Here is a 22,454-nt window from a genome sequence, read left to right as displayed (position 1 = left end):
GCGATTTCTCTCCACTTGCGCCGAACTCGTGGACGTCGTCCCCCGTCCAAGTGGACTCAGGACGGAGGTGGACGCGTCTTCAGAGCGGGTCTTGATGGGTTTGATGGGAAGATTGTAACCCGAGCAGCAGGTCTACGAGACATGCTGAGGGGGGCCGAGGGGCCCCTCCCCGCCGACACATTTATCTGTCTGGAGCCTACCTTGGAGTGCCTGTGTGTTTCGCGACATTTACTGGAAAAGTACATTTGGGGTGGAGAATGAGGCTGGGTGGGTGGGGTGGGGGTGGGGGGGGGCACACGGGGGACGGCATTAAGGGGGCCCACCCACGGGACTGTTTTCATGTTACCCTCTTTCTGTAGAAGAAAGCAAGAGGCTGAGGTGGTGGCAAGGCAGCTGCATTCACAAGACAGAAGACACCTTTGCACCATGGGATATCCAGAGGGTAGATGTGGGGGCGGGTGGGTGGGGGCACCAGTGGGTGCCATTATGGGATATAAATCTCGCAACTGGGAAGGGTGATTAGCTTGGCTCGCATTAGCATACGGCGGCAGAGAAACTTTGGTTTACTAGGCACAGTGTCGGGCAAAAAGATGTTTTTCCTGCACCCATGTAGAGGATCAAAGCTCGAGGGGCCCCCTTTTGAAGGCCCTGAGACCAGTGTGCAAGAACCAGGGGGGGGGGGGGGGGGCATCTCATAGGCATAGAAAGGGTGGGTGGACGGGCACTTGTCCCATTTATAATCAGTTATGGCACATTTTCATACGGCTTCTATCTATCAGCGGCAAATACATATAAAACAAAAACACAACAGAAAAAGAATCAGATTTCGGGGCCGACGTTCTCCCCGAAAACAAGTGTGGGAAAGTTTCCGAGCTTAAGGACGTCGTCATTAAATGTGAAAGACCCTCCTCCCCGTCAACTATTTCTAGGCCCCTTTGAGACAAAAAAAAAAGAAGGGAAAAAAACCTGATGGGGACCGACCGAACAATAAATCTGTTTTTATACTTTGTGCGGGAGCCGAGAATTAGGTTGATGAGCGGGGGCGACAAACTGGAAGAGCCTTTTCAAAAGAGTCTCACAGGATATGGAAAATCTTTGATTCTGGTAAAAAAAAATGAAAAAAGAGCGAGCTACTCCTCCTCCACATGGCGGCGCACAAACGAGGCTCGGCCACGCCGGTCGTTTTCCCGTCCCCGGTGCGGATAAAACATAGTTTTTAAAGGAGGCGGAGTAAAAAGACACCAAAGAAAAAAACACCCCGAACAAGAACGGGACGGAGCGAATTTTTTTTGTTTATTAGTTATTTTGCGTATCGTTTCCGTTATATTTCAGGTGAAACGTTCTCTCGAGTCCGGAAGACGTTCTCTCGGGTCGGGAAGACGTTCACTCGGGCCGGGAAGACGTTCTCTCGGGTCGGGAAGACGTTCTCTCGGGAAGACGTTCTCTCGGGTCGGGAAGACATTCTCTCGGGAAGACGTTCTCTCGGGTCGGGAAGACGTTCTCTCGGGCCGGGAAGACGTTCATTCGGGTCGGGAAGACATTCTCTCGGGAAGACGTTCTCTCGGGTCGGGAAGACGTTCTCTCGGGTCGGGAAGACATTCTCTCGGGAAGACGTTCTCTCGGGTCGGGAAGACGTTCTCTCGGGTCGGGAAGACGTTCATTCGGGAAGACGTTCTCTCGGGAAGACGTTCTCTCGGGCCGAACAGACGTTCTCTCGGGCCGGGAAGACGTTCTCTCGGGTCGGGAAGACGTTCTCTCGGGTCGGGAAGACGTTCTCTCGGGAAGACGTTCTCTCGGGAAGACGTTCTCTCGGGTCGGGAAGACGTTCTCTCGGGAAGACGTTCTCTCGGGCCGAACAGACGTTCTCTCGGGCCGGGAAGACATTCTCTCGGGAAGACGTTCTCTCGGGTCGGGAAGACGTTCTCTCGGGTCGGGAAGACGTTCATTCGGGAAGACGTTCTCTCGGGAAGACGTTCTCTCGGGCCGAACAGACGTTCTCTCGGGCCGGGAAGACGTTCTCTCGGGTCGGGAAGACGTTCTCTCGGGTCGGGAAGACGTTCTCTCGGGAAGACGTTCTCTCGGGAAGACGTTCTCTCGGGAAGACGTTCTCTCGGGTCGGGAAGACGTTCTGTCGGGTCGGGAAGACATTCTCTCGGGAAGACGTTCTCTCGGGTCGGGAAGACGTTCTCTCGGGTCGGGAAGACGTTCATTCGGGAAGACGTTCTCTCGGGAAGACGTTCTCTCGGGCCGAACAGACGTTCTCTCGGGCCGGGAAGACGTTCTCTCGGGTCGGGAAGACGTTCTCTCGGGTCGGGAAGACGTTCTCTCGGGAAGACGTTCTCTCGGGAAGACGTTCTCTCGGGAAGACGTTCTCTCGGGTCGGGAAGACGTTCTCTCGGGAAGACGTTCTCTCGGGCCGAACAGACGTTCTCTCGGGCCGGGAAGACGTTCACTCGGGTTGGGAAGACGTTTTCTCGGGCCGAACAGACGTTCACTCGGGAAGACGTTCACTCGGGTCGGGAAGACGTTCCCTCGGGTCGGGAAGACGTTCCCTCGGGAAGACGTTCTCTCGGGTCGGGAAGACGTTCACTCGGGTCGGGAAGACGTTCTCTCGGGAAGACGTTCTCTCGGGCCGGGAAGACGTTCTCTCGGGAAGACGTTCTCTCGGGCCGAACAGACGTTCTCTCGGGCCGGGAAGACGTTCACTCGGGAAGACGTTCACTCGGGTCGGGAAGACGTTCACTCGGGTCGGGAAGACGTTCACTCGGGAAGGGAAGACGTTTGGGTCGGGAAGACGTTCTCTCAGTCAGGAAGACGTTCTCTCAGGCCGGGAGGACATTCTCTTGGCGTGCCCCAGAGGGGCTTTTGGGACGGGGCCTCAGCTTTTTAGTCTTCGGCCGGCGCGATTCAACGTCGAATTTTATCCGAAAAAAGCCGCCGATGAGAGCACACAGAGAGCCGTCCAAGGTTTATGTCTTAGTGTTGAGAAATCCTAGATTCTCATTAGCTGCATAACGGCACCACATTGAAAACCTTGTTGGGCTCAAATTGTCTCCTTTCCCTTTTAGCTAAAAATACATTAAAAAAAACGAACAAATCTAGCGTAGGCATGTCAGACTTTTCCTTTCCTTTGAGATAGAGCCGTAAATGAGACCATTTACAAGCCTGTATAAAAGAAAAGGGATCACGGTCGTACGCTAAGTGGTCCGTCAGTCTTTAAAAGTGTGTTTTCAGCTTGTTGTCAGCTTTCACGTGATTTCTGTCATTTTAAAATGGCCAGAAAGTGAACGGTGCCACCCATCTCTTCCAGACAATATCAATCACAGAGTGCTGGACCACTGTGGCCACTGTGGCCACTGTGTGTGTTCAGCCTTTAAAAAGACAACAAGGGAGACGAAGTAGACCTCCTCTTCCCGTGTGAGCCTGTCACAAAACATTACAGAGGGTGGACTCACTATTACTGTTGACAATCCTTTTACGCAACCGCCTCCACAAAATTGCTCTACGGTCACGCTATCCAACACTGTTGCGCAACTGGAAAACTTCGCTCCTGTACTGCGGAAAAATTGGTGATTAAAAAAAATTACAGCAAGTATTAATAATACAAATACACAATAAGCCAAACATCTGGTGGTAATTCGGGTCTGGGAACACCCCGGGTCGCTCTGTGCCGTAACCTCTCTCGTTGTGGCGTTTCGCCGCGTTTGTCGGAAGTTAACCAGACACATTGTTTTAACCTTTGCCGGAGGAGCCTCTGTCTCTTTCCCAGGGGCCGGCTGTGTAAAAGGGTCCGCGGCTTCAATGGGCCTTCATTAAACACGGTTAGTGTCAACAGTTAATTATGCAAATGAGGAGACCCCTCAAGTGGTTTGTGGGTCCCCGGCCTTCCCCCTTTTCATTGCAGCCTCACACACACACACATACAAAAGTACCACCCTGCAGTCACACACACACACACACACACACACACATACAATCACTTCCACGCACCGTACGGCGTCCATACATTACTTCTCCTCCTCGCTCGTTTCTTGTCAGCAATCAAAAATGGCGCTATGGTGCCGATACATAAATGGAGGCCACTGAGGCCCCCGAGGTCTCCAGGGGCTTTTTCTTGCCATCAAAGAACCTCCGGAAGGTTCTCGCTGGGTGAAGCTGAAAGCCCACCAAGTTCTCCTCATCAAGACTAAGGGGGTGTTGGGAGGGGGAAGGGAATCGGTGCCCCATCAAAAACAAAATGGAGAAAGAAAGAAAAAAAACTGCATCAAAACAGTCAATTAGGCAAAAATGCATGACAGCCAAATTCGATGCATTGTTTCTGTGATGATAATGACAGGCCTTTCGCTCCTCTGCCTCTACCGCACATCTGATGTCTGCGGCCCCTGGCTTTTTCTTTTTTTTCCTCCAAAGGCTGGGAAGCCATCGGTAATTAATAATCACACGCTTTTGGGCCCCTCCGTTGTGACTGGCGGATTCTTTGTGGGGCCCGTCCTCAAAAAGAACCGCGAGTCCACTTCCACCGACCTCCTCTGGCAAAAGCCTCCACCACCGCCTGCTGTTGGGTTCAGGTGTGTTCATCCTAGTTTAGACCTCTCCATTGTAAGAGGGGGGCCTTCTAAACCCGTTCACCTCACACTAATTGTGGAGTGATAGCCCCCCCCCCCCCTCGAGAACTCTTTACACCCCAAATTTGCTTTTGGATCCTTTCTCTTGTTTGTTATTTTATTTCCCTAAGCTTTTTCGTCCTCCCTACAAAGCAAACTTCTCAAAAACAACAGTCTCGAAGCGCTTATGCAACAGCAAAAAAAAAAAAAATCAGAACCAGATTGAGGCCTCCGCTGGTCCAAACCCACCCAGTAGAGGCGCCCCGGGAGCGGGGCTCTGATTCCAAGCCGTCGTGGTACAGGTGGTGCAGGTGGTGCAGGTGGTGCATGTGTCGCGGTCCCCGTCCCTAACGAAACCCCCCACAACCCCCACCCCCCGTGAAACGCCTGTTCCTGAGAATCGGCGAGGGACGATATGCCGGCCTCGCTGGTTTTCATTACGATCGCCCACGCAGCCCATTTACGAAAACAAATGCCAGACGTGTGTCTCCAGTGTGCAGGTGCTGCGCGGTGCACCGACGCAGAGCGAGGACTGAGCGGTGGCCAGGAGGCGGGGGCCGCGGGGGGGAAAACGTGGAGTCCATTTAAAGTCATTGCGTCAACGCCACCAAAAAAAGACTGCGAGTACGGAGAAGATGGCGAAGTTCGAGACGGCTACGGGCTAAAGCAGATACACGTGTGTGTGAAGGTGTGTGTGTGTGTGTGTGTGTGTGTGTGTGTGTGTGTGTCGGCTACCACTACGCAAACTGTACGACTGAATCCCACACAAGGAGCGTTTGGCTCAGGCCCATGGACTCCACATGTCCTCCCCACTTCAAAAAGGGGGGACACGAACGTATCGGCATCCGTCTTCACGGGCGGATCAAATTAAATTCATGGCGGTCTGACGGAGCAGCAGCGGAGTGTTATTACCGTAAAAAATAAATCCAGAGGTAAGCTGGTAAACTGTGAGGGAGGAAGCGCTAGGGAAATGGCCCAGGAGTAAAAAGTGATGTCATTCGGGGTCCCACTGTCCCGCCTTTGAGGCTCGCTGTGCGCCGCGTTATCCTGACACCTGCAGGACGGAGGGAAAGAAACAAACACCGAGCGCCGCTGACCTCCCGACCCCATTTATATTTATATATAAGATATTTGTTGCGCATTGAAAACGTTACTGTGCAAACAATCGCTGTGGTTAAATTGCCCCCCTAAAAAGAAAAATACAAAATAAAAGACGGAGCAAGACGCCATGTGCAACAGATCCAGAAAGAAGAGAGAAGAAAAGGACACAAGTCAAACTGTACCGGAAGAGGAGATGGACACCAGACAAACTGACGGCACACACACACACACACACACACACACACACACACACACACACACACACACACACACACACACACACACACACTAAGAGAGTAAGAGCCAAGGCTGATGGATGGATGTGCGCATTGGCGCTGTTGCGGAAAGGAGTTCTTATAAACGGCCGAGCGAAACAAAAGGGAAACGTTTATTTAGTCAAAGACAGGAAAGAACAGACGGAGGCCAACTGTGCCGTGATCAGTCACAGGCCTACCTGTGACACTGTGCAGAGCAACCTGGGTCGTTCAGGAGGGAGGGGGGGGGGGGGAGAGAGAGGGAGAGAGAGACACTTGAAAGAAAGCACCTGATCGCGGGTGATGGAAGTGATTTCCTTCAAACATCTTTTAAGTTCTGAAGGTGTCATTTGGAAAAAGAAAAAGAAGGAAAACATTAAGTAAAAAGGTCTGGTCTCTGTCTCAAAGTACTTTGTGAAATGCTCATGTCAAAGTTATTAGGTCCAGGAAATAGTTCTTATGACCAAAAGTATTAGAAACAGAAAGAAGAGAAAAAAAGAGTTGGCCCCCGATTCACAATCGGTTTACAAGAGCAGAGATGACGCTCGTGCACGACCGAAACACACCAGAACTTCTTCACTCGGTCGAGAAGCGAGAGCATCGGTTTGGCATCAGCCCACAAGTCCATACCCCAAAAAGCTGGATCTGTTCGGCCGCTGTCCGCATGTGATCCGTCACTCAGGACTCATCGGTGACTCCATGGCTCCACCATGAGGACGCACAGGGGATTGTCTTTGTCAACTTTCTGTTTCCAGCTTCTTATGTTAAGCATTTCTTGTTTTGTGTTTTGCAATTAGAAACTGTATACCTTTGTGGTTTTATTTTTAAACTGTTGTTTCTTAAAACAGGGTTCATACACATTCTGGCCAGTAGATTTCCATGACTTTAAACCAAATTACATGACTTTTCCATGATTGTAAACCAACCATCCATGACTTTTCCATGACTTTAAACCAAATTACATGGCTTTCCATGATATTAAACCAAATATCCATGATTTTAAACCAAATTAAATGACTTCCACGATTTTAAAACCAATTTCCATGGCTTTTCCATGACTTTAAACCAAATGTCCATGACCAAACATTTGGTGAAATCTGGGTGTAAACAGTAAAAAGTGAGTAAATGTAGTATTTAAACTAACAATGAGAACACAAAGCATACAGTAAACCTTAAATGGCACAAATGAATGAGACAATTTGATTAAAAGAATAAACATTTATATAGATGCCTGTATGTATGCCTGCTTATATTTTGAGCATCTTTCTTTTAAAAGCATATTCATTATTTCAAACTCAGCGTAAATGAACGTCATGAACACATGAATATAACACATTTACATGACTTTTACTAAACTTTTGGCATTTTATTTTTTTCAAGGACTTTTCCAGGCCTGGAAATAACCATTTTAAAATGTCATGACTTTTCCAGGTTCTCCATGACCGTATGAACCCTGCTAAAAACACACTTTGAATACGTGGGAGAACTTAGAAAAGAAGGACGGCTCTGATGTTCCAGAGGAGATAATGGGAAAGGGGCGCTGGCAGATCTCACTGTGGAGTTTAACCCAGCAGAACGTTTTCCCCTTTGACGGGAAAATGATGCAACAGAATAAAGAAAAATTAAAAACAGGTTGACAGATGGGGACCATTTGCACCAGTAAAAGCAAACTAGTGGTGTAACGGACCGGCTCAGGTTTATAGTTAGGGTCATTTACAATGTGTTTTGATGAAGAAAAATGCACTGTAAATGGCTGTAACAAAGTAAAAGGATGACATTTAGCATATTTGATGGTGTACAGCGCGTAGAGCAGTTGAACATATTTTTGGCAAAAAATAAATAGTCTGAAGCCTTGTAGACCAGACCAAAGGAACTGTGAAAGTTATATTTGCTCCCTTTATTCTTTTGTGCTGATCCAATCCGTGACGTGAGCTTTATGATCCGTTAGCGGTGTAAGAGTTCATTTACAAACAGAGTAACAAGTACCCGATTAAAAGCTACAAACGGCCATGAATTATTAAATATCTCACTGGAGAAGAAACGCTGCATTTACCCTCTGAAGCCCTGAGCAGTGTATTTCTTTGATAATATATGTATTAATGGAATCTATATCTCCAATATTTTGTTTAAGTGTTAACAATGTTGGGAAAGTCATGGAAGCTCCGTGTGCTATATGTATAAAATAGATATATAGATCTGGTTAAAGTAAACTGTTTATTCGGGGCAACATTCGAAATGAGATGCATAGAATAAATTGTTTTTTTGTGAATTGACATGGTGTGTTCAAGGACGGTCGGAAAGATGAAAATCTGACGATTATGACAGCTTCTGGCTTTAATAAGCGGTGTCGTTTTGGAGACTGCTTTTTCCATCCCGCCGGCGAGCTTTGGGGATTCAGAGGATCAACTTTGTCAACCGGCATCTAAGATGAAATGATTCCAACGCATTAGTGTAAAAAAAGTCTATGATTGTAACTCTTAATTGCCTCGCAATCTGTTGAAAATTCACATACAATTTAGACTGTCAGATGGAAATAAATAAAAAATTAGAATCTCACAAAAGGTAAGTCCTTGTTCATGTGGTTCTGTAATAAAACAAATAACTACATTTCTACGTGAAGTTTAAACGCGTGTTTACTCTGGAGTAGAAGATACACCTCCACTCTTATCTTTCTCAACCACAACAGTGTCTGTCCGCGGACACTAGAGGGCGCCATTGCCCTTCCGCCAAATCGGCGGCTCACTCACATCCAGCATGTGTGAACACAAGACATTATACACTTTAAAGGGGTTACATTGATGAAGTTTCCTAAGGTATATCTTCCTAATTGTACTGAACGGTGTATTTGGTAGTAATGGGAATGGAAATACTACAACGTATTTTTTGAGTAAGTAGACAGTGGGGCTTGAATTTACTACCTCCTCAAATACATACAGGTAATATAATGTCATTTAATTCTGTTTGTACTTGTTTCACGTTATGTTTTGCACGTTTTTGCATGCATTATATTTTGTCCTTTCTGTGGACCGCAGGAAGATTAGCGGCCGCTAAAGGCGTCAGCTAACGGGGATCCAGTAAATGAACTAAACCAGTACTGATACGATACAGGAGTGTCAGAAACTACGTTACTGTTACTTAACTCTTGAGCTGCGTTCACACCAAGAGGCCAGCCAGTGACTGGACCTGGGCCCAAAATATCTGTGCTAACTGAAGAAGAATACTGGAAAAAGGAAGCCCTTTTTATGGGATTGGGTCTCTGTGTCTCATCACTCGTATCAAAGAGGATTACATCGGCGGTTGGGGGGGTGTTACACAAAGTGTGTGTTGCGTAACGTTTCCATCACATAGGTAACACAGGCGCTGCTGCTCTGCAGCCGTTAGGTTCACAGTTGGAAAAGTAAATGAGTTCATAAGGCCTGGTTTTAGTGGGATGCCTATTAAATGCCCGTCAGAAATAGCAATTGGAGCAGGATCTGCTCCGGCTGCGCGGTCGCAATTAGGAACCGTCAGTCATCGCAATCACCTGCTATTGAGACAATGATGGGAACCTTTTAGAAAGATGTTTCACAGTGAAGCGAGGGGCGTTGCAGAAAGCAGCAGCTCCAGTGTGTTGTGCTTGGAGCTTCGTCACATATCAGGTTCTGGTGTTCGGAGGGTTTGTGGTCTCGATCCAATAGCGAGGGAGGATCTTTTGGGCCTGACGGACTGATACACCCTAAATATCTACATGAATACATGAAGAGCAGAGGTTTAGAGATATTTTCCAAAAATAGAAAGCAATCAGAAAGAACATCTACTGTACCTTTTATTCCCCGACTGGTTTGTTACACACACACACAAAAAAACCTGAATCTCTTAGATTAGATCTGTCGATACCTAACCCAAACTGTACATTTAAATCTGGTTGGAATACAGATTTAGAGACCCTAAAGCCGAAGAGTTTTGGGCCGGTTTATCCCGGTTCCCCCTCCTTTCCCGGCATCTGGAGGAGACAATCTGCTGTCGGTGTTTGGCCCAGATCATCTGGTAATGTGTGACCGATCTCCTGAGCCGCCAGATTCATTTCATGAATCACATTTGCGTGTTAGAATTAGGACGGTGGTTTTCCTGAGGTGGACCACGGCAACGAATGAGAGAGACGAGCTGATCGGCGTCGCCAAGCAACGGTTCAACAGCCTCCGGCCCCTCGGGGCTAACGTTAGCGAGCACGCTAGAGCGGGCGATGTCGTAATAACATCCTGTAGTGTGTGTGTGTCTGTGTGTGTCTGTGTCTGTGTGTGTGTGTGTGTGTGTGTGTCTCTGAGATTAGAGAGAAGAACATCCGTGGGGTTTCTCCCACAGCCCCCCTATGGACGATGCAAATCAATACCAAGATGGTTGGAGTCTGGAGTTCTTACAGCGTGAGCGATGCCGTCTACCAGCTGGAAAACACTCTTCTTTTTTCTCTAAATATTTAACCCGACAAGGTTACTCAAGAAAATAATGCTACACGAACTAAGTAACATTTTAAGCTCATTAACAGTTACACAACTGAGCTTTGATTTAAAGTCTGACGGACCCTTTCAACCCTAAGCTCACGAAATGTTAAATAAAACAAAGTCGCAAGATTACATTACATTTTCCCGTAAACTGCTCTCACATTACTTTTAATGTGAGAGCTTGTGTGTTCTTCTCATTACGTATAATGTTGTATTGTGTGTTGCTGTTGTGTTATGTTTGTTATGACCTGCCAAGGGACGACAGAGGCAAATGATCTGACGCTATAATCTCGTACGCTGCATCAAATGGAGACATTTATGTTTGTACATGGTCCCTTTTAAATAAAGAGAATAAAACAAATTGACTGGGCCCGCCTGTCATTGGAAACTGATCCAAAGCTCTCTGGGAATCCATCGGTTTTGGTTCCAAGATGAATCAAACATGCATTTTGTTTTATACGTGATCCTCCAGCAACCAATCGTGTTGCAGTTTACATCCAATTCTGGTCAAAAGAAATTAAAAAAAAAGCTGCCACAGGAAAAGTTAACGGGAACGATAATCCCACAGAATGCACCGATATGAAATTCTCCCGTCTTCTTCTTTACACGAAGACAGGGAGAAAGAGGTCACAAAGAAACATCACATTTCCTCTCACCTCTACTTTACAGCCGGCGTCCTCCCTGTTGCCGGAGCGACCGAGATGCAGCCACGTAATGCGGCGTTGGTCCATCTGCGTTTTCATCAGAGACATTTAGACACGACGGAGTTACAAACACGACCAAAACTAAACACTGGTGTCCGTTATCGAGGGTTTGAGTTGCTTGTTTTGTCCATTTAACGACCATAAAAAAGGCAAAGAAAAGCTCATTTATATCATTGGGAAAGTGGAACTGGGGCTGGGCAACGTATCGGGATCATGAAGCATGAAACTAGATGTCATCATAGATTTTTAATATCATAATGTTTTTATATGGAATACGACTTTTTCTGGTTTTAAAGGCCTTCCTTTCAAAGGCGTCACCCCGAAATTATTATAATGAAAGTAAACAACAAACTATTGTTAATTTAACAGATCGTGCAGGTAGTGGATTCTTCATTATTATTTTTTCAGAGAACATTTGATTCACGGATTGCTGTCAAGATAATTTCACAAAAATATATAAAAAATGTTTTTGAAGAAGACGATTACCAACCCTGCCTTTAAGAGGCTGCATTGCAGTAAACAAGACTGTTCTATTATATTATATTACCGAGTCATATCCACATTACTGGTGATTATGTTATTTATCAAATTCTCATTGCGTTACCATCTTGTTGCAAATTGATAAGAGTTATTTGGTGAACGATATTGAGATATTTGATCGCCTCCAGATGGCCCGGCCTTAGCTGGAACCAATGAATCTATTAAATATCCGTCAGCCAACTAATTGATGACATAATTTTCTTCTTTCTGAATATGATAACCAAACTTCAGTATATCGCATATCACAACATCACTTGTTTAGTATTGATGAACTGATTCTGCATGTCAGGAGACACGCAACAAATAACAACCCAAAGTTACACCCAACTGCTGCACCAAATCAGAAGAAAACTAGAATACAACAGTAGAAATATTATGAAAACTATCATTAAGAGGAAGAGAATTAAAAAAGGTATAAATATAGTAAAAAACTTTGGTTTGGGGACCGACAATGACTGGTGGTTAGAAACAACTGCTCCACCACATTAGAACAAAACATGAATTCAACAGTAGAAATATTCATGCTCCCATGTATTGCACTCTGTTTATTGTTAAATGTTAAATGTTATGCACCTCCTGCCAGGACAAATTCATTGCATGTGGAAACATACATGGCAATAAATGGTTCTGATTCTGAAATATTATGAAAATTATCATTAAGAGGAACAGGATAAAAAAAAAAAGGACCAATTACTGCCGCTACTATGGATGTAGTCACAGTATGAATATAGAAAAAACTTTGGTTTTGGGGACCGACAATGGCTGGTGGTGAAAAGAACGAGGCCCTCTGTCTCACGCAGAACAATGTCTTGTGGACAGGAATAATACGAGACGCTTCGGGCCCCGGGGCTCAGTGTGGAGCCGGGTCCTCGTCATGAGGTGGGGGGGACAAAGACTATTGTGTAACAGGGGGGACGCTTTACGCCGTCGCACAATTGAAACGCCTGCAGGCGGAGGCTTCAAGGGCTTTGTGAGGGAGGAGGCCTCCGAACACGAGGACCAGGGGCACGAGGACTGGTCTGCTGCCGAAACTGCATTTGAATAGATGTTCATCATTCATATTCGTGAACGGGGGAAAGTCTGAAAAGATCCGTTTGGTTCGTGACGTCCGGTATCCAGTCGTCACAACTTTTGAAATGAAAAATATTTACATTCCTGAATTTTCCCGATAGGGGAGGAAGAGGAGATGGTTTGTTTCTTCCTTTGGAACCTTAAATACGTGGAAATGATTGCTCATTACTTTTTTTCCTGACTGTTTCTAGATATATTCAAGATTGAGCCTTTTCCAATTGTCAGTGTTGTGGTTGCACAAAACCCTGCTCCTAACTCCGGGACTTCAAACTAATGCATTCTAAATAAATATATATATATAAAACCAAATTATTTTCAAATCTGATTTTAATTTTCCTATAATTCTACCACCACATGCTTGTTTTGAAGCACTTTCGTGGCCAGTCAAGAATCCACCCCTTTGTCTGGCTGCTCTGAAAGCAATCATTCATAGTAAAAAATACAAATAAAAAAAGGACTGCGACTTGAAGGGCATGACGAACACAAAGTTCCTGGTTTACACGGGACACAAAAGGCCCAGCCAACACGCCTCCAACAGGAAGTCATTCTCTGTTGCTTCCACAAACAACCAGGAGTCAGATTGCATCCCAGAATGCCCTTGAAGGCCGGCGGAGAACCGGCAGCCAGGTTTTTTTTAGGAAAACAGTCCTCGGTGGTCAAACCCAATCACCGTCCTCCTACCAGGACCGCTGGTTATTTTTGAAGTGTGGGATATTCGTGGTCCAGCACAGGGCAGCGGCTGCTCCCATCCTGCCTTTCAAAAAGGACGGAAGCAGGGCCGGAAATGCACGCACGCCGTGGGAAAAGACGGCTTTATTTACTGCGCGGGAACCTTTTCTGTGACATTTTTGGGCGTCGCAAAGAAAACAATAAGTCCTTGTGATTCACGGGCCTTAAAAGAACAGCCGTTAGTGCGTCGAATTCTCAAGGTCTAGATCTGAGGCTCGAGGGCGCTGCGTGATTCCTTGCACACAATTGCAAATAAATAGGAAAGAAATGCAACTACTGCAGCAGAAGTGTGACTGCAGTGGCAAAACAGACGGTAAAATCCTCACATGGAGCCTTTGGAGTTCTAGGTTCATGTCGTGTTATGATCAGTGAGATAAAGTGTGACCCAGAGGAGTGGACGCCCAACGCCCAAGGTATCTGAAGATAAGGGACCTAAAAATACCTCTTCCTGACAACAGGACGACTTCTTCTCTTTTGGGGTCTAACAATAACCCAGTTTCAGAAGGTAGGTGTTGGGATTTCCTCTTAAAAAAGGACAGCGAAGAGCCTCTAAAGACACATTTAAGTAAACCTACAAATGCACACCAAGAGCCGTGCACCACTGCAGATTGCCTCTTTTGTGACGCTCTTTTGGGGTTTTCCATGATCAAAGGTTGCAGATAGTACCCGGTACTTTTTGTCGGTGCCACAATGATCGAGGTCTCAAAAGAACGGAGCCGATACGAGAAGGTGCCGTTGTAAACACTGCAGGCCACCGATTGGCCAGAGAGAACCGTGGCCGGCACATCAAGGAACATCCTGCCTTTTTAAATAGCCCAAAGCTAAAGTGAGGAAGTGAGGTAATGGTGTCTTTGCTTGTGTCTAAGCGACGGGGGACATCGGCAGAACCCAGAGGAATAGCGCCAGGCTTCCATTCAGAGGTTGCCAACGAGTGGAACGTCCACTTCCGGGTCGGTCACATGATGCCATGGGGCCCAAGAAGACTGTCTCTCATAGACTGACATTGGAAAACAGACATGTGTATCCAGCAGGTCTTTATGTGTTTAGGGGAATCAAGTCTTCAGTACGAACACCTCATCAGGTCCGGAAATTGGCACCGATCCAGTTATTTTACTCCCGGGGCCTAAAGGGTACTTCATCTGAATATTATACTCGGAAATCAAACTTGTATTGTTTTTGCCTCAAGCGCCACAGAGCAGCTTTTCACAGTAACTGAGTGGAAATGAGGCTCTGAGGCTTCATCCAATCGTCTCCATCAGCCATGACGTACTTCAAGATGACGAGACATCTCCCCAATCGATGTCAACCAGTAATGGTGTCCTTTCTCTAGGACGAGATAATGAAATGGCTGTCAGGCAGTGGAGCAACTTGTCAAACGTGTGTGTGTGTGTGTGTGTGTGTGTGTATGTGTATATATATATATATATATATATATATATATATATATATATATATATATTTTTAGGGGGCCATTTTTGCCCCCACTGACTGAAATCCAGGGGCATTTCAATAAATATTGGGGTCACTTTTTGAAATAACATTTAACCTTTGTTCAAAATAATAAATATACCTATTTAGGCTTCAATTATATGAGCAATTGTCATCAAATGGCAATAATAAGACTATTAGGCAGTAGTCTACAGAAGAACAAACAGAAAACATAAATCAGACAATCATATTCAATTGTATTCTTATTTCTTTGTGGTAATTCATTGTTATTACATTTTTTAAACAACTATTAACAATTATAACTTTTTTCTTTCTTTTTTTTATAATTCAAAATTATATTTATTGATTTTTTTGTTACCTTAATCACGTTGTACCTACTAGGGGTGGGAATCGCCCGAGGCCCCACGATTCTATTTTACACTGCGATATATTGAGTATTGCGATTTATTCCCTTTTTTCTACCGAAAATTGTCCATATCGTATTCCAACGAGACATTTAACGCCACAGCTCAAAGAGCACCGCGGTCAATCATCCGTTTGAGCCCAACTTGTGCACTCAGCATGGGGACTTCTTGAACTTTGAAGCCATTCGGCGACGTCTGCCAGTTATCTATTGGAAGCTACCCTGTTATTAAGTTACAGGCTGGACTGAACACATGGAATAAGACGGCTCAAAAACATACGCAAAGCCAACTGCTATTACGCTGCAGCTGAAAAAAGAGACAAAAAAAAAACAACAACTACACTTTAACACTTACAGAACACTTGTTTACATGACTGTTATCTGTTTGACTGAGCACTTTATTTTTTACTTAATTTAATGCAGTGGTTCTTAACCTTATTGGAGGTACTGAACCCTGCAAGCTTCATCAGTGCATACAGCGAAACCCTTCGTAATTGGAAAAATAAAATATGATTTCTTCAAATCATAGGTATATATTTTGTTAGTGCACAAAATGAACCATGCATCAGTTGCACACAAAAACCACTGTGTTCAAAGAACAAAATCAACAAAACATGAATTTCACACAAAAACATAACTCAATGAATATTTACTGCAAATCAATGTGACGAAAAGAAGAAACACTGTGCGTTGCGGCCCGACATTGCTAGTGTGAACCGGGCTATATAGTGTGTGTCTTGACCCCTGAGAGTGACTCACCGAACCCAGATTAAGAACCACTGATTTAATACCTATTGCACTGTTGTTGTTGTTGTTGTTGTTGTTGTTGATGATTGTCTTGTCTGTCTAATGTTATGCACCTTCCGCCAAGAAAGATTCCTCGTCTGTGAAAACAGACCTGGGGAATAAATGGTTCCGACTCTGATTCTGACGACGACGAATATCTGAATTCGAAATTGAAATTGAAAATACCCACCGAACAAACAAATGGTGAAATTATTGGAAAACAGTAAAGGATTGCTTCACGCCGCGGTGGGCTCGTCTCATCGCACAGAGGCGACCTTTAAAAAGAGAAGAAACAGACAGGAGACGGTGAATGACGACAATCAGGACTCTCAACCAACTCCATGCGGGTGAAACGCTAACAGGGAGGAGGAGGAGGAGGAGGAAGAAACATTCACCAGGCGTGTAGCAACAGGAGGAAAAGAAAGCTCTGCACGGAAGCCAAGAGACGGAGGAACAAGACCTCACAGCTGTCAAACACAGCCGTCAGCGAGAGGCTGAGAAACGACAGATATATACATTATATTTTGAAATGATTATTGACTGAAACAAAAGATGTGGAGCCAACGTTATGTTGTCATTTGCTCAACAGGAAGCAGGTGTTACCAAAGTGGTGGCAGCTGCACAACATAAACAATACTTTACAGATAGCCTGTTCTTTATTGTTCCGTTATCATGAGCTATAAACCCATAACCACAGTCATCAGTATAGATAATGTACTAGAGGGACGGATCATAAAACTCTCAGTTCAGGTCACGGTTCGGATCAGAAGAAAGAAAAGGGAGCAAATATAACTTTTAGAGATCACGTAAAAAAACAAAAAACGCAGTTAAAATATTATGGATTAAAACAGATCTTGGCATTACTAGTTTTAATGATGTATTATACGCTGCTACGAGATATTTCTCTCAGCAGAAAACTGTGGCAACTGTGGCTCAGTTGTTAGCATGCCCATCTTTCAATCAGAGGATCGGTGGTTCAAGCCCCGGCTCTACTTGTCCACGTCGATGTGTCCTTGAGCAAGACACTTAACCCTGAATTGCTCCCCGTTGCCGTGTCTACGGTGTATAGATAAAAAATGTAAGTCGCTTTGGATAAAAGCGTCAGCTAAATTCAGTTCATAATTAACTTTGAAAACATCTTCAAACAACTGGATCCTTACAGATCAACAACAGTTCCCACCACCACTAGGATGTACCCTCAATTACTGCAAGAATGGAATGTACGCCGAGCTTCTGAGATGAAACTTGATCACAGGCGAGTCGGTCTCCGTTCAACTGGAGCTGCTGCTGCAGCATCCATGTTGTTTCAGGTTTTTTTTTTTTAGGTAGTGTGGGCCGGCCTCCAGGCTCTCGGTCTGACCGATGGGGCCGGAGCCGGCCAATCCTTGGAAGAGCCATTTTCCACCCCATTAATAACATAATGGTGACAACCGAGGGCCTAATGCGATCACTTAGTGCCCTGAATGGCTAGAGCGCCCTGCACAGTCAGGGTCCAGAGAGCAGCAGCCATGGCACCCACCGCACACGCGCCCGCATACGAATGCACCTGCTAACCGTGGTCCTGCACCGGGAACTAAATAAATACATAAAACACGTCTAATTTATGCTGCATTGAGTGTTAGATAATGTAATCAAAACGGAGACCATCGAAGTGGATATTTGTTTAAAACGGACAGTTCACCCCAAAATCAATCCCTGCTTTTATTTAATCTAGCTTGTTTTGGTGCGAGTTGACTGGTTTATATACATATATACACTCACCTAAAGGATTATTAGGAACACCTGTTCAATTTCTCATTAATGCAATTATCTAATCAACCAATCACATGGCAGTTGCTTCAATGCATGTAGGGGTGTGGTCCTGGTCAAGACAATCTCCTGAACTCCAAACTGAATGTCAGAATGGGAAAGAAAGGTGACTTAAGCAATTTTGAGCGTGGCATGGTTGTTGGTGCCAGACGAGCCGGTCTGAGTATTTCACAATCTGCTTTTTTTCACGCACAACCATTTCTAGGGTTTAAAAAGAATGGGCCGACTGATTCGAGCTGATAGAAGAGCAACTTTGACTGAAATAACCACTCGTTACAACCGAGGTATGCAGCAAAGCATTTGTGAAGCCACAACACGCACAACCTTGAGGCGGATGGGCTACAACAGCAGAAGACCCCACCGGGTACCACTCATCTCCACTACAAATAGGAACAAGAGGCTACAATTTGCAAGAGCTCACCAAAATTGGACAGTTGAAGACTGGAAAAATGTTACCTGGTCTGATGAGTCTCGATTTCTGTTGAGACATTCAGATGGTAGAGTCAGAATTTGGCGTAAACAGAATGAGAACATGGATCCATCATGCCTTGTTACCACTGTGCAGGCTGGTGGTGTAATGGTGTGGGGGATGTTTTCTTGGCACACTGTAAGCCCCTTAGTGTCAATTGGGCATCGTTTAAATGCCACGGCCTACCTGAGCATGGTTTCTGACCATGTCCATCCCTTTATGGCCACCATGTACCCATCCTCTGATGGCTACTTCCAGCAGGATAATGCACCATGTCACAAAGCTCCAATCATTTCTAATTGGTTTCTTGAACATGACAATGAGTTCACTGTACTAAAATGGCCCCACAGTCACCAGATCTCAACCCAATAGAGCATCTTTGGGATGTGGTGGAACGGGAGATTCGTGCCCTGAATGTGCATCCCACAAATCTCCATCAACTGCAAGATGCTATCCTATCAATATGGGCCAACATTTCTAAAGAACGCTTTCAGCACCTTGTTGAATCAATGCCACGTAGAATTAAGGCAGTTCTGAAGGCGAAAGGGGGTCAAACACAGTATTAGCATGGTGTTCCTAATAATCCTTTAGGTGAGTGTATATATATATATATACATATATATATATATATATATATATATGTATATATATATATACATACATGTACGTACATATATCGTATTCAAGCATTGAGCATGAATTGAAAGTGGTCGTATCAAATCTATAACCCCATTTAAAAAGGAAAGCAGCTCACTGCAGCCACTAATACTGATAAAACTTGATGGCTCACATATCTGCACTCATTCTGTTTTGTTTTGCACAGGTTGCACGTTATTGTTTTTATCTTGAAAAGATATTCAGTGCAAAACAGGTTAATTGCAGCCACAATAAGCAATTTTTTTTGCCAAATGTTAGTTATTCTTTGCACAGATAGAACTGCATTTTGTTGGGGCGGTGGGGCATGAACATTTTTCTTCCTCCAAAGTGGGGCGTGACCAAAAAAGTTTGAGAACCACCACTTTAAACTCAAGCGTCCCGTACAGATGAAACCTACAGCGCCGAAACGTTGTTAAAAACACACTGTCTGGGGACAGAAAATGCCTCCGCTAATAGGCAGGGTGTGGCCATCATACAGGCCGATGAAAAGCAGTGTCTGATACTGGCGAGAGCTCGAAATGCTGTCGCTTCTGCTATTCTTAGTGTGCAATGTGTGTGTGTGTGTGTGTGTGTGTGTGTGTGTGTGTGTGTGTGTGTGTGTGGGCGACTCTACCGAGCGCATGTCACTGGGAACTCGGGGGAGTCGAGAGCCGGAGACGACGCGCTTCCACTGCAAAGCGTACTGGAAATGACAGACGGGGTAAACTATCGGGCCAGTGGACGGAGGACATCCCAGAGCTGTACCCAATGTTTTAGTTCTTGCAAACCTGGATATTATTAACAAAAAATATCTAAAATGTTCTTTTTCCATCCAGTGAGGCAACTTGTTTACACTCAAGGTGTAAATAAGTGACCTCACTTAAAATACAGCATAATACAAGTTCATAAAGGATTCATGCCACCAGGCTATTTAGAGTAACAGCTAACCATTGTGTTGTTTTTATATTACCAGTATTATTATGTGCATGGCTCTAGGCAATAGCAGTGTCTGTTGATATTACGGACATTCATGGTCCCCAGAGGATGAAGCCTTGTTTTCCAAAATGGTAAAAAAATAAAAATTGTAAGCAATGCCTTCCACCTAAAAGAATAAACCCAATCTTGAGTCATGAACAGCTCTGCTATCGGCTACACGCTGCAATCGGCTACACGCTGCTGATCGGCTACACGCTGCTAATCGGCTACACGCTGCAATCGGCTACACGCTGCAATCGGCTACACGCTGCAATCGGCTACACGCTGCAATCGGCTACACGCTGCTATCGGCTACACGCTGCTATCGGCTACACGCTGCAATCGGCTACACGCTGCTAATCGGCTACACGCTGCTAATCGGCTACACGCTGCTAATCGGCTACACGCTGCTATCGGCTACACGCTGCTAATCGGCTACACGCTGCTATCGGCTACACGCTGCTATCGGCTACACGCTGCAATCGGCTACACGCTGCAATCGGCTACACGCTGCTATCGGCTACACGCTGCTATCGGTTACACGCTCCACAATAGTGATGGACAGTAGTGGGTGTTATTATCGGCCTCCAAAACAATCAACATCTTGAGAACCGTCTTTCTACGGCCTCGAGTCATGAACAACACTGTAGCGTGTAGCTATCGGCTACACGTAGCTATCGGCTACACGCTGCTATCGGCTACACACACAAACACACACATACACACACATACCTCTTCAACAGAGGAACCGGTTTCTGCAACCTTCAACTGCAGGAAACAAAACACACACACACGCACACGCACACACACACACACACACACACACACACACACACACACACACACACACACACACCTCTGCGCGTGTGAGTCAAAGGAGGAGACAAGACGTTAAATGCGCTTGCGAGCAGCAATGGCTTACTGTTAAAACAAACAGTCTTATTTAGAACATAAGCCTCCCTGTTGATGTTCAGCGAGCGCGCTTCACCAGCTGGTCAGGCAGTAACAGAGGAGCTGACGATACGCAACGCCAGTCATCGGCTGTGGTTAACGTGCAACTGCTTTAAACACACAGAGCAAAATAAATGCATAGAAACAGAAAGGCAACAATTTGCATTAAAGGGAATCGTTCCTTTTCCTTTTAACAACATGTTGACTGTACATTTAACGTGTAGCTGGCACGACATGCATGGCTTCCTTCATAACGGCACTGTACTTTAGACCCGATTGTCTGAACTACAATCACTGATGACCAAGCCAGTTGCTAGGAGCTGTGGAGAGAGAGAGAGAGAGAGAGAGAGAGAGAGAGGGGAGATAAAAATCTGACGCTAATCCATTTGAGTAGAAAAGGCTGTTTCCTCTGACAACACAAACAAAGATGTGGGTTTCCGTTTCCATCCCTTCCACCTGTTCCACCTCGATATCGCGTCTCGACACCCTTAAGAAACGGAGCGCTCTCTCTCTCTCTCTCTCTCTCTCTCTTTCCAGTCGGAGACCCAGGTGGCGGCAGCCACTGTTGCAAAAAAAAGACTGAAACTAACAAGAGTTCCATCCAGCACACGCGCACACACACACACACACACACACACACACACACACACACACACACACACTCACACACACACTCACGCCACGACAGATGGCCTCACCGTGTAAAGCCCGATCCTGCACAGGGCGAGCGAGAGCTGCAGGTGCTCCGACATTGTGCTCGGCGACGAGCAAGACCCCCCCCCCCCCCAGCCGAGCCTCTGGAGTGATGGACGGATGGAAGGAAGGAGGATCTGAGCACAACATTGTCAGGTCAACAACATGAGTCCAGCCTCCCTCTCTCTCTCTCTGCCCCTCTCTCCCCTCCTCTCTCTCTCTCTCTCTCTCTCTCTCTCTCTCAGCAGCCAATATCCACAAACCGCGTCTTTCTTCTTTTTTTCTTTACAGAGGGGTTATGCAAGCGTGAATGAAGGCCGTCTTGTGTTTAGTCATCGCAGGTCATTCATGGAAAGATAACAAAAAATATATATAGAATAATAAATAACCAACTATTGATGCGAGGATCAGCGGACAAACAGGAGCGCGAGATTAGTTTGTGGGGATCTATCTTTCTCTACGCAGAGATTAAGGGCTCAGTGACAACTAGGGATCCAGAAAGAGACTACAAATTGGATTAGTCACTATTACCCACACACACACACACACACACACACACAGTGCGGTTGCAAGCTTTGTGAAGTATTGAAAAAAAGCAAGTAATCGACCGCATGAGCTCACAAACGGGCCGCTGTCTGTTCGGGGAGAACTGAGAGTCATGACACACACACACACACACACACACACACACACACACACACACACACACACACACACACACACACACACACACACACACACACACACACACACACACACAATGAGTCGCCGAGAATTCAATTTGATCACCTTTTTCTTTTTG

At 45.6% G+C, this 22,454-nt stretch overlaps 1 protein-coding gene across 1 annotated transcript in view; it reads right to left on the bottom strand.

The window, feature by feature from the left end:
• The window catches only part of arl15a (ADP-ribosylation factor-like 15a), a gene marked incomplete at both ends in the record, with an annotated part of 89,344 nt that extends 67,633 nt beyond the window's left edge, over window positions 1-21,711 (bottom strand). The window contains one exon of the mRNA XM_079223013.1: window positions 21,658-21,711. Coding sequence (XP_079079139.1) covers window positions 21,658-21,711 — 54 coding nt within the window. The remainder of the gene's footprint in view (window positions 1-21,657) is intronic.
• Between the last annotated feature and the right edge of the window lie 743 nt (window positions 21,712-22,454).

This window comes from Taurulus bubalis (genome assembly GCF_910589615.1).
Source record: "Taurulus bubalis genome assembly, chromosome: 8".
Lineage (NCBI taxonomy): Eukaryota > Metazoa > Chordata > Actinopteri > Perciformes > Cottidae > Taurulus > Taurulus bubalis.
The sequence above is the reverse complement of the archived record's forward strand: the minus strand, read 5'-3'. Positions and strand labels throughout refer to the sequence as shown.